The following is a 16,031-nucleotide window of genomic DNA, read 5'->3' as shown; positions in this document are numbered from 1 at the left end:
AGTAATACAATTAAAATGCATAACATAAAAGCTAAATAAAGCCTTTTATCTTCTGTTTTGTGTTGCCAGCAGACTGGTGACCTGTGTCCAACCCAACAGAACCCAGACATGGCTGTAGGCCATCTAAATAAGAACAGACCATTCTCCAACAACCTGTCTCAGCCTGCAGGTGACCCTGACAAAGGCCAGGCTCCTGTTTTTACCAATACAGAGCCTTTAAGCACCATCCAGAAGCAGGACATTGCTGCCACCAGCTCATACTCTGTGCCAGCAGACTCCCTGCTCCAGCAAGGCTCACAGCAGTTCCTCTTGGAACCAAGAGAGGGCCTCGGACAGGAGAGGCCAGGCAGTGGCTCTGGATCTGTGGGAAGGCTGTGCGGCGAACCCCCACCTCAACAGCAGCAGCTACCCATGTTCCCCCCAGACGAAGTGGCCCAGTTGGAGGAGGCAGTGAGACAACTTAAAGCCAAAGGGTTCTGTCGCTTACCACTTCAGCCTGACAACTCGATGGCCAAACAGCAGCAACACATGCAGCACCAACAACAGATCCAAAAACAGCAAATTCAGCAGCAGCAACAGCAACAAATACAGCAACAACAGCTTCAGCAGCAGCAACAACAGCAGCAAGTTTTGGAGAATCTACAGCAGCAGCTTTTTCAGTCGCAGATCCAAATGCAGTGCGGCATGTTTCAGGATGCCTCTCAGGGCAAGAACGCAGAGCAGCAGGGCTCATCACAAGGAGTAGTACCAAACCAAGGGACCCTTTTCCAGCAGGCTCAGCAGCAGCAACAGCAGCAGCAGCAACAGCAGCAACAAGCAGCTATGTTTCAGCAGGCAAATGACCTGCTCTCTATTCAGACCAACTTCCTCCAGCAGACCCCCTCACACCCGTCACCACCAATGTTCCACAATCCCAGTTCTTTGGCTGAAACTCAAGATCCACAAGGGGCTCTGTTTCATAATCAGAAAGCCTCTCACACTCAAGAGCAGGTCCAGGCTGCTCTATTCCAAAACACCATGACAGTACTACAGTCCCCAGACCAACAGCCCTCAACCCCAAGTCTTTTCCTCCCTCAGACATCCCTGCCATCTCAGCTTACAACCAGCAGTGCTCAACAACAACAGCAGCAACAGCAGCAACAACAACAACAACAACAACAACAACAACAACAGCAGCAGCAGCAGCAGCAGCAACAACAGCAGCTGGCCTTTCTCAGTGCTCTGCAGACCCCTGCCCCTGAACCTCAGTCAGTGTTTCAGGCTCAGACCCAGCTATCTCCTATTCAACAGAGAAGTCCCATAGATCAGCAACAGCCTTCCCAGCCTCAGCCCCACACACAACCAGCTCAGCAGGCTTCTCTGTTTCAGAGCATCTCCCAACATCCAGCTGCAAACACACTTTCTCCGGGCCAGCAGCAGCAACAGCAACAGCAACAGCAGGCCGGCCTACTGTTCTGTAACAACCCCCTGTCCACTGCAGACCAGACCTCTAATCTCCTGTTCAGCAGCCAGGGCCAGATGCCTCCATTGACAAGCAGCAGTCTAGTTTCCCAAGAGCCCCAAAACCCCTCTCTGCTTTTTTCCCAAGCCAACATGGTGACAGTGAACCAGCAGGATCGCTCTGAGCCCATGGCCTTAGGGAACCCTGCTGATCCACGGCAGCAAGTGCTGTTTCAGGACCAACAGCCGATGCAGCTTAGCAGCAGCTCAAACAACCGGCAGGAGCAGCCCGTGGGCCTCTTCATGCCTCAGTCTAACATGGCCTCTCTGCAGGGGGGAATGGCTGCTCAGGAGCTCGCACAGTCAGCCATGTTTGCCTCACAGAACGGTGTGGCGAACCTCCAGACGACCACCTCTTCACCTGTTCAGCAGCCAGGGACTCTGTTTCAGTCCGCTGTCAGTGGGACCATCAATCAGCCCAGCCAGCCTCAACAACCTGGCCTATTTCTGTTTGGTATTCAGAATGGTAAGGAATTCATTAACCAGGTGCACACCTTTTAAAACGGTTTAGATGGCAGAAATGATGCAAACCAACTGCCATAGTTTGACTTTCTTCGCTTATTCACTTTCTTTCTGAGAGATAGATTCAAAGATTGATACCATTGTCATGTCTGTAGAGTGTGTATGAAGCTTTAAAATGTTTGATTCCTTTACGTTTTACATGCCACATATAGAATAATAGCAAATTGGCAAATGGGAAAGTAAATGGGGAACCAATTGATAAATCTAAATGCAAACTGAAAAATTTGAAAGTTGCCTTAAAGTTTCAGTTTCAAAAATGATATTGTCATTTTGATTTAAAACTTCCACTCAAAGCATATATTAATCTATAATATTATTTTTTAAACATTTGATACATTTGACAAAAGAAAGATTTCCCCTCTCTCGTGGCACTGATTGTAATGTGTGTTTTTTAAATGGCCTTCTCTGTTCTCTCTCTGCAGAATGTGGCCAGCTGATGAACACTCCTGGAAACACGCTGTCGGATCAGATTATAGCCATCAGCCAGTCTGGTCAAAACCAAAGAGAGAGTGAAGCACACATTCAGTCACTGCTCAGCCAGTCGCTGTCACAGTCTGCGACTGTGCAGAACAGCATAGCTGCCTCTCAAAACATGGAGAAGATTGATGACCTGCTGGTCAGCTTGCAAGAGTCGGGCAGCAACTTAACACGTTCATACTAACCTTTAAACAGGATTTGTCTTTCATTTTTTAATGATAATATTTGGAATCATTGTAAAATTTCAAGAAAAAAAGTCTGTTGATAATTATACTGCACATTATGTACTTATATCTGATCACCAATTGTTTTGCTGCCCTACTAACACATGACTTGGTCCCCTTCAGGACTGAGTATTTATTAGGAAAGAACATTGAAGGTGAGAAGCGGCATTTGGCCCTTTCTATCAGCTTTTCCTCTGGAAAGACAGTAACTTAGTGGCCTTGTTATTCATGTAAAATGAAGTTTTGTTCATATCTATATAGATGTCAGTGATGTTATTTGCAACATCTTTCGGTTACAGTGGTCTTTTCTAAAGGGTTCTCCAAAGTGTCTAGTGTTTTCCATGAATAGTGTTCCCTTTAACTTGTCTGTTGTAATTTCTTTTATCGTGTTTCCTGGTTGCATGGAGGGTGAAGTGTGTGTTATGGAAGGAAGGTTTTGACAGCATGTGGTATGTATAGTTAAAGGTAGAATGGGTTGAATCTTTTTTTCATTAGGATCCAACAGTGCAGAAAGTGTATGGAGATGAGAGAAGGTTAGAAGCAGAAAGTAGAAAGGGAAGTATGTAGGTATGTGGGTGCTTATTTTTTAATAGTGTAGCAACAAGCTTGCCTCTGATAATATAAATGAACTCACTCTAGCTGTCTCTTATGGCCCACAGTGACTTTAGTTTTCATTGATTAATACAATAATAAGCAAGAAGAAACTTGGCTCAGTAGGTGTATGACCTCATATTATGGCTTTTGTTCACCATCTACAACCCAGTTAAATTAAGCTGATCCCAGCTTGTTTGGTACAATAATGCCTATAAAAGATTTGTAGTTCAGCAATGTCACCACCAGCTGTGGATGAATCATATCACTCAATATCAGATACTTTGCTCCACCACAGTGTACAAAACGCTCTTTGTAAGCAAACATGTTCAGGCTAACATTTAGTCTGTATTCATCCAAACTGAACTGTGTCAGTTTGATACGTTTTTTTACTAGAATCTCATGTTATACATTACAAAGAGTTGAATATTTAGGAAAGTGTGATGGTAGAAGTATAATACTTCTTTTTTTACATGTATATTCAGCACTTTACGTTGCTGTTCTTTGTGACCACTTTACTCTGCGAGGGTACAGTACAGTCCCACAAGAGGTGCTGTTGTTTTCAGCTTCCTCTTCCTCATTGTTTACAGTGAAGAAGATATATTTTTTTAAACACATCATGAAACACACCAAGCTGGGAGGACCATAGCACACAGATCAGAAAGCATTTGAGTTATTTTTATCTACTTGCATAGCAACATTTGTGAAGCAAATTCACAAAATAAAGTCCACTAGACTGGTGTGAAGCCAGTGTCATTAAGTTCACTATTTCCTATTGGTTAAAAAAGTTTTATGGTCTGCATTTTGTATTAGATTTATGCATCTCATTGCCAGCCATGTCACTACTATTACTATTAATTCCCAAAACTAAACAAAGACATTATTTATTCTGAAAAAGCAGCATAGACATCTGGACAAATGAGGATTAAAATGTGGATCAATATATTTTAAGTCAGGCTTCAAATTCTGTAACTTCATTTGATGTGAAACTCTTATTTAAATACATGCACCTAATAGTAGAAATTGTAGAATGTAATATAGTATATTATTATGTTTGTTATAAGATCATTTTGAGTGTAAGTGTCATTTTGTTGGCATCATACTGCGTCAGGCACGCAAGAACTGGAATAGTATTCTTAGACCAGCTAGAAAGAGCCTTTTCGCCAGTTTTATTAATGTGATGGATTTAGTGAATGTTAAAGAGAAGCAATAGTTTGCTGGCTATGACTCTACTTTGTGCATCTCATCCAGGTCGGTATTAACATGCAGGAATAGAGCCCATTTTACACGCTTTCTTGTACATGCAAATGTCTTTGTCTGCAGTTGGCCAGTGGCGGTCACCTCAGGACCAAAGTCTGACTCCTTCTTGCTTTGCATGCAATCCTGATGACAGGCCAGTTTTATGGCTCGTTAGCTTTTATCTTCTTGTTTCTGTTTTGCCATTTGACATTAAAAGAAAACATAGCTCACAGTAAATAGCAAAACTATTTTTTCCTTCTCTTTTATTGTTGGCATGGCACCCTGCTTCCACTTTTTTTTTTTCTTTCTGTAATTTGTTGTATTGTTTTGTTAGTTTCACTGTAAATGTATGCGTGAACAAGGGGCTGGTCTCTGACAAACGTGCTCAGTTTAATGCCTCCATTGTTGTCTTGTTTTATCTGTACAGTTTATTAGAACTACATCATTCTTGATACCTTTACGTTTTATACACTTAAAAAAAACAGGAACAGCTATTGTGTTGTGATGGAGATAATGTAAACTTGACTAATGTGATTTGTGGAGCTACGGTGTGTCAGTTTGAACAGAGTGGTTTTTAAAGGGACCCTACTCCTGAAGGAAACCTGACTTTGGAGAAAAGAGCTATCTGTGATTGGCTTTCTTCACCTTGTGAAACAGAAGAACTAAGATTTTCCAGTGTTGAGTATTTATGAGTTTATTTGTTTTTTTGTTTGTTTTAGAAAGACTTTATCTTCTTTTTTTTTTTAATCGGTGTAGTACCTGTGCTTCTTTTCGAAAAAGCATGTCTAATTTATTTGTGTGTCGTTATTATCTAAATTGTATCATGTAATCATAGTTGTGTTCAGATCTTTCTACCTGTATTTGATGACAGCGGTGTGGTTTGGCGCCCACACCTGCTGGTACTGTATCTGGAACCTTGGGATGATGGTGATGATGCCTTTTAAATGATAGTAAAGTGCTATGTGCACTATGAATGATATGTACATTCCTCTGCACAGTTACTCCTTTGTGATTTTGGAAGGTGAATGAATATACACTTTAATGTACATATCATGCTTTTTCAAGGCTTTTAATTGGACCTCCGGCCCTGTAACTCCTTTATTGACCAAAACCGTTAACACCAGGGCATAACGGCACCAAACTTCAACAACAAGAGCCCTTTAAAATAGGACCAACAAATTCCAGTATTTTAACTATGAATATAGTACTGAATGTAATTGTACAGCATGGCTGTTAAAGCTTATATTCAGAATGTTTTAATACACGCTGGGGAGTAACTTTTTAAAATTACAGTTCCCTCATTTGTGTATTTACAATGTAACTGGAGGTTGTAGATGTTTAAATGTGCATCTCGTACAGTAATGGAAAACGAGGAGGATTGTTTATAAAAGTTCTCATATTTTTCTCAAGATGCAACAGACTAAACGTCAGTTTTCTCTGTTTATACAATAGAACAATATCTGGGTTTTTTTGCCATTACAAGTTAATTTAATATCAACAAATTGAGTCTATCACAGTAAATATTTTTCCTAAAATGTCACTTTAGACACTAGTAAATATTGTACATGTGCCTTGAGAAAACGTTATAGTAGAGGGCAGATTTATGTTTTACGTTTTGATGTTAGTCCTCGACAACTAGAATGTTGCAAGCCATAAGACTTTAAGTGTGCTTCTAATGCTCTACAACAATGACCAGATAAACGTGGTTGTGGTTGATAAATGTGTTGTGCAATTTTCTGTCACCTAACTTTGTTTGTACTGAAGTATCCATTGCATTTATGTTATACAACGTAGATGCAGACACATTTTCTCTGAAACTGCTATGCAGCTAATATACTGTAAATGTAGATTTGTTAGTTTTTGAATATATATTTTTCTATATAGCCTCTCCCATTTTCAACATAAAGGAGAAACCAAAATAGATTTTCTTTCTATTATTTATGTTGCTTATTGAAATTTCCGATGCTTTGAGTGATGCCGAAACTGATTTGAAATATCTGTCTTTTAATGCAAATTTCCCTTTTCAACAATCATCTCAGACCTTGACTTTCCTGTTTTTTTTCTTTTGTGAGACAAGGGTCAATAACATCAAGTGTTTTTTATTCCCTTCTGCTTGTATGATTTTTGTGGGAGTTTGTGTTATATCCAGACTCACTGTTTCCTGGAGCAGCGGTTCTTGATCTTTCTGATTTCTCTCAGGGCCTAAGTTACCAGGATGCCACTTAGTTCTTTTATGTCTTATTTGTCAGACCAGTAAATGTCAATACACACCAGATTCATGTTTTTTGCCCCCTATAATTTAATAATTACAGATTTCCACATTCTGCAACAACAACAAAAAAAGTCAATATTCATTGTCATTTGTTCTGCGTCTGGTATTATTTCTTATCAAACCCATTTGCTCACTCCATACTTCTGTGATGTCTTAAACGTGTCTTCACTCCCAACACAATTGAACCACTCCTCCAGTATACAGTGTTTTTTGTCCTGGAAATAGAAAGGGGAAATTTGCCTTTATGTTTCTAACCATGTGAACAACTGTCAAATAATCACCCTTAAGAAAAAAAATCTCTATGTATTTGGCTTTTGTTGGGATATTTTTATTCTCTTGCAATCTAATTTCTGTAAACTTGCTGCTATCTATATTAAACATATAAACTTTTATTGTCAAGCATTTGAGCTTTCATTTAATCATTTTTGGTGTAAGATACTGCTGAGGAATAAGTTAGTGCAATGTGAGAAAAACCATAGATTCAAAAATGTGTTTTCTTTGCCTCGGTTGGCAAAGTGGCCTGCCCCACACCGTTGAGCTTGTTTAACTGGGGGCTAGTGGTAGTTTTCTGCACTGATTTAGATTTAAATGCAGTGTTTGTACTGGTGTCTCCTACCAGTAAGCAACAGGAGTGTGTAAGACAGTGATGTTACTACATCATAGCTTGTCCACAGGTCTTAATTACTGCTGTCTGTTATGCACATAACAGTATTTTGGGGTGTTTTCCATAAATTTATAAAAAAAGATTTTACTAACATGGGATATGATGTAATTTTGCATTGTGCAACATTGGGAAATACACCTAAAACCCAGCTTTATCTATTTTATTGGCTGTTACCTTCAGTCTGGAGCAACGGATAAAGTATAGTGTTTCTTAATTTCTTCCAATTAAATGAGAACATGAAGTTCTTCAATAAAGATCAACCCCACCAACAACATAGTTTAATTACTGACCCTTTGTAGCCCAAAAAAGTCATTTTAACATTATAAACTATCTGCTTTTGCCAACAGATGAGCAACACAGACTTTACTACAGCATGACAAGTGATATGGCTACTATAGCAATGACAAGAGCTTCCCTAACTAGACAGATATTCAGTATGTTTCTTGTATTAAAATAAATGTGTAGCATTCGTGATTTTATACATAATCAGGGAAAACCCATTTAAGATTTTATGCAGGTTTATGCATTTTTATTTAAATACTCTACTTTTTATATTAAACTGCTGTAGAGCTGCAACAATTAGTCAATTAATTGTTTAGCTGCCAACTAATAATTAATTGCCAACTATTTTTATAATCTATTGTTTGAGTCTTTTTTTCAGAGGGGAAAGTCAAAATAAATCAAGTCAATTTCCTTTTGTGTCAGTAAAACAACATTGGAGGACATATTGGCTCACTTGGGAAACTGATCGACATTTTATATATATATATATATATATATATATATATATATATATATATATATATATGTGTGTGTGTGTACACACACACACACACACACACACACACACACACACACACACACACACACACACACACATACACACACACATACACACACTCTCAGTGCAATCTAAGGCAACCAATACAACAGCTCTGCTTTAAATTCTACATTTATGAAGCTTATACATTTTCAGTTTTTGTTAACATTGTCAGGAAGGTGATCATTCTACTTTATGTTTATTATTGAGGCCATAGTAAGTGGTGTTGGTGTATTGGGGTGCATTATATTGACTGATGTTCCTAATATTTTGCCACCATCATGTATGTTTATGGAGTGGACAAAATATTAGCGGTCTGCCACTGAGGCTGTGTCCCATTTCTGCTGTGACAAATGCAGTTTAAAAGCTGGATCCCCCTTCAAGCAGTTATTTAAAGAAGAAAAAAAGAAAAAAACTATTGCAGACTTTATAAGGAAGTAGGTCTATTTTTGATATGTTAGCAGTTGATCAAATAATAAACTACTTGGTGTGCTGATTTCCGACAGTGACCCAAACGCACCTTCAAAATCTCGCGTTTTTGCGGCGCTCCCGCTCCGGTAGATCTTTTTGAGTGCAGCATCAAGAACATGGCCGACGTGACAACGGTGGACGGAGAGAAACTCAGCAAAAAGTGAGCTTATTAACTCCTTCCGTCGTATATAAACATTTCTTTACATCTCACGCAGTTTTCTCTTACAGAAAATGTTGTTGTTTCAGCAGTTATGCTCGCTTTAATGCGGCTATGCAACATTGCTAAATGTTACATCAGGTCAGAGGATGATAGCGAAGCAAGGTTTCCATATGGAGGCACCGGAGAAGCCTACATATCCCAGAAGTCAGTTCGGTTGTATCCATTGGATTTGTAGTTTTTAAAACCATCCGGCGTCAGTGTCTATGGTCTGTGTTGGGACTAAGTAAAACTACAAGCTCCAAAATGCACTCGAAAAAAATGTCCTCCACACACTAGTCGTGTAATCGTGTGGTTTCTGTTTCGTATCTTTACTTGCCGTATATTTGTGACTGCTATTTAACTTAAGGGCAGTCCGTTTGTGCTTATATTTAGGTGTGCAAATATAGTGATTATTTGATTATCTTAACTCAATTAACCTTTCTTGCGTCCCGACTTTCTGTACTTGGTATCACCATTAACACCGACACACCCGGCTAACTAAAAGAAACGTTAACTTGAGCTAATAATTAATGTCTATTTGTAGTCGGGGTGCGGAGTGTTTTGGTGCAGACTAGTGGAGTTATGTTACCCTAACAGTGTGACCAAAGACAGCCTTTGCTGTATGTGCTGTACACTGTCTTTGTATATGTCTATTTTCTCAGGTCGCTCTGCAGACTGTGGTAGTTCAGCATGCTGTGTCTGGTCAGGGCAGCCAGGCAGCAGCTGTGCCAAGCCTATGGGGTCAGGGGACAGTGGTTAAAATATGCACCCCCATGTACAGCTGAAGCCCCAGCTCAAATTTGCGGGACCCGATGGAGAGGTGACAAAAGGTTGGTGGCTTTTCCATTCCAATGAGAAAAACAACCAACCTTTTGTCATCAGAGCAAATGTGGTCCCCTTCCCATTTCCGCATGATTGTCTGTTCTCCTCATCAATTAGTAGATTGTGCTGTGGCTTTGCTTTTTATTGTTCTTGTTTTTTTAAGTTCAGAAACCAGAATAGAATAACGATTTACAGTGTGGTTACACGGAAATCATTTTAAGATGTATACTCAACCTACATTAAAGTATTTAGAATATGTTTCTTCCCTCACCTCTCATCAGTGAGCTGAAGAGGCGAATGAAAGCTGAGAAAAAGGCTGTTGAGAAAGAAACCAAAGTCAAAGAGCATCTGGCACAAAAGAAGGAATCGAATGACCAGGGAGCTCAAAATGTCTGTGGGCTGGATGACGAGACGCTTGACCCAAATGTGAGATTCACGTATCATTATACTTCACTGATTAAACCTGTAATGTGTTTGTTTTTTGTTTTTTGATTTTTAACAAAAAAATAAATGCAGTCATCTCTTTCCCTCAAATGTAGCAATACTATAAGATCCGCACCCAGGCCATCCAGGAGCTGAAGGGCACAGCAGAGGACCCATACCCACACAAGTATCAAGTGGACTTGTCACTCACAGAGTTCATTGAGAAATACAACAATCTTCAGGCAGGAGACCAGCTAACAGATGTTGTTCTCAACTTGTCAGGTACGAAGATTATTTTATAATTTAGAACTTACTAGCTTTCTGTGTATGTACACTATAGTCTAGCAGTGGATTCCCTGTCAAACTTATTATATGATTGGCAGGCCGCGTCCATGCCAAGAGGGCTTCCGGTGCCAAGCTGCTGTTTTATGATCTGCGAGGTGAAGGCGTCAAGTTGCAAGTTATGGCCAACTCAAGGTACAGAATTGTGAGAAAATACGCACCATTTTTATGTCCTTACTTAACTCTTAAAATGAATAAAAATGCATGGATGCTGTCATTTATTCGAATTATTCACCGTCAAGTGAAAGTAAACAAAATGCAGATTTGCACATGGCAGTACATGTTGAGACAAAGGGCTTCCCACTCAAGTGAAATGTTTTGACTTGAGGAGGAAAAAATATATATTTCTAAGTTAAAATATAATAAATGGTGTTGAAAGAAAATAAGTGAAACTAGAATCCTTCAGAATTTTTATAATCAGTCCCCAGCAGCCAAAGCAAGCTGAAAAGACAAGTCAATTATGTCATTATGTTGACAGAAAAAAGTCCAATTTAGATAACTTGTTATGTGACTGTAAAATGTTTGCCCCTAACTATTTTTTTTTCTCCATGTGGATGTTCTGGAGTATGTATGCATGTATTTTATTTTATTCTTCTTTTTTTTTTTTTACACCGTCAGGAACTACAAGTCTGAGGAAGCCTTTGTGGCCATCAACAACAAGCTGCGGCGCGGTGACATTATTGGTGTCCGAGGTAACCCAGGGAAGACAAAAAAAGGGGAGTTGAGCATAATCCCAATCGAGATGACCCTACTGTCACCTTGTTTGCACATGTTGCCCCACCTCCATTTTGGTCTCAAAGACAAGGTAATGACCAGCCTCTCTGAGTTAGTGAGAGGTTCTTTGTTCTGTGTGCCATGTTTTTATATAGGATTTGCAAGGAGGGGGGTAGAAGATTTACGAATATTGTATCCTCTGTATTATATGTGTATTGGCTGACAATAACAAAAGAATAAAAAATTCAAGGGGAATTTTAATTTTATCAAAAACGTCTGTTTATGTAATTGGTTACCCTTTCACTTTTTCTGCTAGGTCAAATGCAAAATTTCACTTAGAGGAAGTTAGGTCACATCATGAAGTATGAGCCAAGTTATCTGGTATCATGTCCCCTCAAAGAGTTGTGGGCTTCCCCAGAAACACTTTCACAGAAGAAAACATGGTTCTTCTTTCTATATCACAGCCCTGGTTGCTATGTCACAAAAATTAAGGGCTCAAAGCTTTTAAAAACTTACCTCAAAGCTGCATATTATAGAAATATCCCACATCATCACCGCTGCTTTTGATTTTTTTGACTGTCAATGTTGTCTCCTTAGCCTGTGCAGATGGGAAGAAAACTCATGGAAATGTTCACCCTGTTTTTTCTCAACATTGTATCATCTTTCTGTCAAAGGAAACACGATTCCGTCAGCGCTACCTGGATCTGATCCTCAATGATTATGTGAGGCAGAAGTTTATTACACGCTCCAAAATCATTACATACCTGCGCAGCTTCCTGGACCAGCTGGGATTTTTGGAGGTAAGAACTGTCTGTAGTCTATGAGGACAACCAAATTGACCAGAATGAACAACTTGTTATTAATACATGTTAAGTCTTAAGCCGTAGTGGTAAAATGTGTGTTTACATAAATTTAGATGCAATTTTCTATAATAGTTGTTATATTTGTTGCATGCTTCAGTCAGTTGACAGTACTGTATGTGTGTGCACATAAGCTTGCATTCTGAGTCATGTTTGCTGTTACTTTAGATTGAGACACCAATGATGAACATTATTCCCGGTGGAGCAGTGGCCCGTCCATTTGTAACTTACCACAATGACCTGGATATGAACCTGTTCATGAGGATTGCTCCTGAGCTGTACCACAAGGTAATTTACTTTCAAGAGTTACTCCTCTGAGTAACGGGTGTAAAGGAATATTTTACAGAATTTCTTGCATCAGTTTGCAATCAACACACTGAAGTTGTAGTTCTGCTCCTAGATCTACCTGCAGAGTTTAAAATTAACGGGTTTTGGACATCATATTTTTCCACAGATGCTTGTGGTTGGTGGTATTGACAGAGTGTATGAGATCGGGCGTCAGTTCAGGAATGAAGGCATCGATCTTACTCATAATCCAGAGTTCACCACCTGTGAATTCTACATGGCATATGCAGATTACCACGACTTGATGGACATCACAGAGAAACTACTCTCAGGTATGCAAAAAATTGTCCATGCGACGTGTCCTGTCAGTTAATAGACAACACTAGTCTGAATTTTGACACCGTTCAGAAAGTGCTGATCATAACAAATGTCCCAGATCTGATACCTCATTAAAATACCTTTTCAAGTTTTGGCTTTTTGGTATTTTTAAGAAGGCACAGATTGGCCAGGTCAGGGTGATAATTGAAGAGTAAAATTAAAAACGCGAATTATTAAGTGTTCCAGAATATCATCAGATTTCCTTAGAATACAGAACATTAAACTCAGTTTAGTTGTACAGTTAAATTTGATTAAACTAAACTGAATACATATCAGTAAAATAATTCATTCTGTGCATTGTAACAATACATTAAGTAGGTGACAGATTCATTGTTAAAGATTGATGTGTTTATGGAGGTGATAAGAGTTATTCAAGTGAATTAAAAATGGCAATAACATCAACATTCAATAGGCAGCTTTATGACCACATAACATACTAGCTAAAAGAGGAAGTAATTAAAGGTGATGGGATCTTGATAATGAAAAAGACAGCCCTACCCTGTATAGTGCTGCACCTTATAACCCAGATTGCACCAAAAGATTTATTCTAAAACAAAACAAAAACTTGTTCTGTGCCGTTACAACCACGTCAGGTCAGTGTGGAGCATGCCATGAGTTGAGCCTCCTTCCACTCAGCTCTGTCCTCAGATTGCAAAAAACACTCAGCCTAGTCAAGAACTAACTTGAGCACATATAAAATAAATGTTTTAACTGTAAAAGCATGTTTGGGCAGTAGACAGTCTATGAGGCAGTTTTGTCTCCCTGGGAGGCTCAGTCGTCAATGTTTAAAGAAAAAAAAAAAAATTTAAAAAAGTTTGTGGAGCCAGAGGTTGAGTGTCACATTGGTTTTCACAGTATGAAACTGTCACAGATGCAACAAGATGAAAACGGTTTAATCTGTGTAAGAAGCAGCAGCAGACCTAACAATAATTTGTCAAGTGGAGGCAGGAGAATTTTCCACATAACACTTTATTTGTTCATTCCTATATCGAGTGCAGTATTATTGCACAGGAATTCATATCAGTTGTGTCATTTCTCAGACACTTGGGATTTACTCTTGGTTTGCTCTTTTCTTCAGGAATGGTGAAGCACATCACTGGAGGATACAAGGTGACTTATCACCCTGATGGTCCAGAGGGACAGGCCTATGAGATTGATTTCACTCCACCATTCAGAAGAGTGAGCATGACACACGACCTGGAGAAGATTATGGGAGTCAAATTCCCACCTACTGACAGCTATGACAGTGCTGGTAAGAATCTGTTGAACTGAAGAGATAAATGCTCCCTGAGAAGAGTTTGTCTTTTTTTTGCTTTGAGGTAATAAACTGAATTTTGCCTTTCTTTTTCACAATTTTTGTCTTCAGAGACTCGTAAATTCTTTGATGACCTGTGTGCCCAGAAAGGAGTGGAATGTCCTCCACCCAGAACCACTGCCCGCCTCCTTGACAAGGTGCTCCATTGAAAGATATTTTGCACAGTGTAATTGCTGTTCCTCCACTTGCACACTTTGAGGTCGTCATTAATAATGTTTTCCTGCAGATGGTTGGAGATTTCCTTGAGGTCACCTGTATCAATCCCACATTCATCTGTGATCACCCTCAAATCATGAGTCCTTTAGCTAAATGGTGAGAAATGCCTTGTCCGTTCATTATCCTTTGGTAATGTGATGCTTATGTCCAAACTGACACATTCCTCTGTTTTTATAGGCACAGATCACAGAAAGGCCTAACAGAGCGTTTTGAGCTCTTCGTGATGAAGAAGGAGGTCTGCAATGCGTACACTGAGTTGAATGATCCAATTAGACAGAGGGAGCTTTTTGAGCAGCAAGCCAAGGTGCAAAAGCTTAAACTCTCTTTTCCCTTCTTTCTACTCTCATACATGGCCTCATTATCTGTGCTCAGACATAATGCAAAGCAGATTTTTTTGTGTGGTGCGATTACATACAAAGTCAATGCTAAGATGTAAGTAGGCTAATGTGTAGTAATGTATTTTGGCCGTTTGGGGTGAATAAATACAAATGATCCAGTGGCCAGAATTTGCTTCACATTCAGTCTGAACACACTAAAAGGGATCAGGCTTCTTAATACTGCATTGTAGACATGGATATACGTTTCCTTCATTATCTAGAATTGGTCATCAGTGACTAGCAGTGCATGTTAATAATTAGAGTTGTATCTTTCTCAGGCCAAAGCTGAGGGCGATGACGAGGCTATGTTCATCGACGAGACCTTCTGCACAGCACTGGAATATGGACTACCACCAACTGCTGGCTGGGGAATGGGCATTGATCGTCTCACCATGTTCCTCACTGACTCTAATAACATCAAGGTAAAGGCGTCCTACCAATCGTTATGCAAGCAGGTGCATTTTTCAGTCAGTCATTACACTTGCATGATACAATAGGTTGTTGCTGTCTTCCAGAAATGCCAATCGGAGCATTTTCTGGTTTGATTTGTTTGAGGTTTTGCAGCTAAAACACCCAAAGGTGCACTATGTTAGAATTGGCCACCTGTCAAATTCATACTCCACACTTTTATTCTTTTACAGGAGGTGTTGCTGTTCCCAGCCATGAAGCCTGATGACAATAAGACATCAGCACCCTCAGAGGGCACCTCTGTGTAACACTATGACCTCTGACCTCCCCTGCAGGCAGATCTGTGTGGGGAAGGAGCCTTTACCTCGCTGTGGTCATCAGTGGAGTCAGTTTTTCTGTTTAATTGGTGTTGGTTTGTCAAAGGTTTGATCCTTGCAGTTGTTAAGGGAAATTATCTATTCTGCCACATGAATGAATGGTAAACGATGACGAAAGTTTTTCTTTTTTTCAGTTTGTTTTTCTTAAACTTTCACAGTCATATTTTCTGCATCTTCCTTATTTGACCGTAACTGTTTTTTAACTGTTTTAATCCTCATTGTCATCCAGACAGTAAATGGATGGTTTAAGATCATGAAGTCATCTGTAATCTGCTGTTGTCTGCAGACCTGGGTGAAATGTTTGTGAATATGCTTTGAGACAGTTAAAGCAGTGAAGGGCTGCTTGATTCTGATACACAGAGTAGACACAACAAAATAAGCAATTTTAAATCTTCTCAATATATTCATCTATTTTTACCAGGTCTGCCTGTATTCCTTGTCTAAACATTTTTCAAAATGGACTCCACAAATTCAACGTTCCTCTGCCAAGAAGTTTAAAACATGAGTATGTCTGAATAAAGAGCATATGATATGA

At 39.4% G+C, this 16,031-nt stretch overlaps 2 protein-coding genes across 5 annotated transcripts in view; both read left to right on the top strand.

Moving 5' to 3' along the window:
• The window catches only part of nfat5b (nuclear factor of activated T cells 5b), a 42,654-nt gene extending 35,437 nt beyond the window's left edge, over positions 1-7,217 (top strand). For 2 of the 3 annotated variants that reach the window (XM_062422821.1, XM_062422837.1), the window contains exons 12-13: positions 70-1,966; positions 2,445-7,217. In XM_062422821.1, the coding sequence (XP_062278805.1) occupies positions 70-1,966; positions 2,445-2,683 (2,136 nt within the window). In that variant the 3' untranslated portion in view covers positions 2,684-7,217. The remainder of the gene's footprint in view (positions 1-69; positions 1,967-2,444) is intronic. The other variant, XM_062422829.1, reaches the window with a different exon arrangement.
• A 1,662-nt stretch (positions 7,218-8,879) lies between these two features.
• On the top strand, positions 8,880-16,031 carry kars1 (lysyl-tRNA synthetase 1). 2 transcript variants are annotated; one of them, XM_062422778.1, is made up of 15 exons: positions 8,890-8,940; positions 9,642-9,809; positions 10,083-10,227; positions 10,341-10,506; positions 10,608-10,701; positions 11,185-11,371; positions 11,955-12,080; positions 12,309-12,428; positions 12,595-12,757; positions 13,882-14,055; positions 14,170-14,255; positions 14,345-14,430; positions 14,512-14,638; positions 14,990-15,133; positions 15,353-16,031. In XM_062422778.1, the coding sequence occupies exons 2-15, from the start codon at positions 9,670-9,672 to the stop codon at positions 15,425-15,427; spliced, it is 1,833 nt and encodes a 610-aa protein (XP_062278762.1). In that variant the 5' UTR covers positions 8,890-8,940; positions 9,642-9,669; the 3' UTR covers positions 15,428-16,031. The 2 variants fall into 2 exon arrangements, with proteins under 2 accessions (XP_062278770.1, XP_062278762.1); XM_062422786.1 differs by lacking the exon at positions 9,642-9,809 and having other exon boundaries at positions 8,880-8,940.

This window comes from Scomber scombrus, chromosome 1, assembly GCF_963691925.1.
Source record: "Scomber scombrus chromosome 1, fScoSco1.1, whole genome shotgun sequence".
Classification (NCBI taxonomy): Eukaryota; Metazoa; Chordata; class Actinopteri; order Scombriformes; family Scombridae; genus Scomber; species Scomber scombrus.
The sequence above is the reverse complement of the archived record's forward strand: the minus strand, read 5'-3'. Positions and strand labels throughout refer to the sequence as shown.

Coding starts and splice junctions, on each gene's coding strand:
- kars1 (XM_062422778.1), top strand. CDS start 9,670: ATGCTGTGTCTGGTCAGGGCAGCCAGGCAGCAGCTGTGCCAAGCCTAT. Junction 12,429..12,594: donor CTCCTGAGCTGTACCACAAG/GTAATTTACTTT, acceptor ATTTTTCCACAG/ATGCTTGTGGTTGGTGGTAT. Junction 14,639..14,989: donor TTTTTGAGCAGCAAGCCAAG/GTGCAAAAGCTT, acceptor TATCTTTCTCAG/GCCAAAGCTGAGGGCGATGA.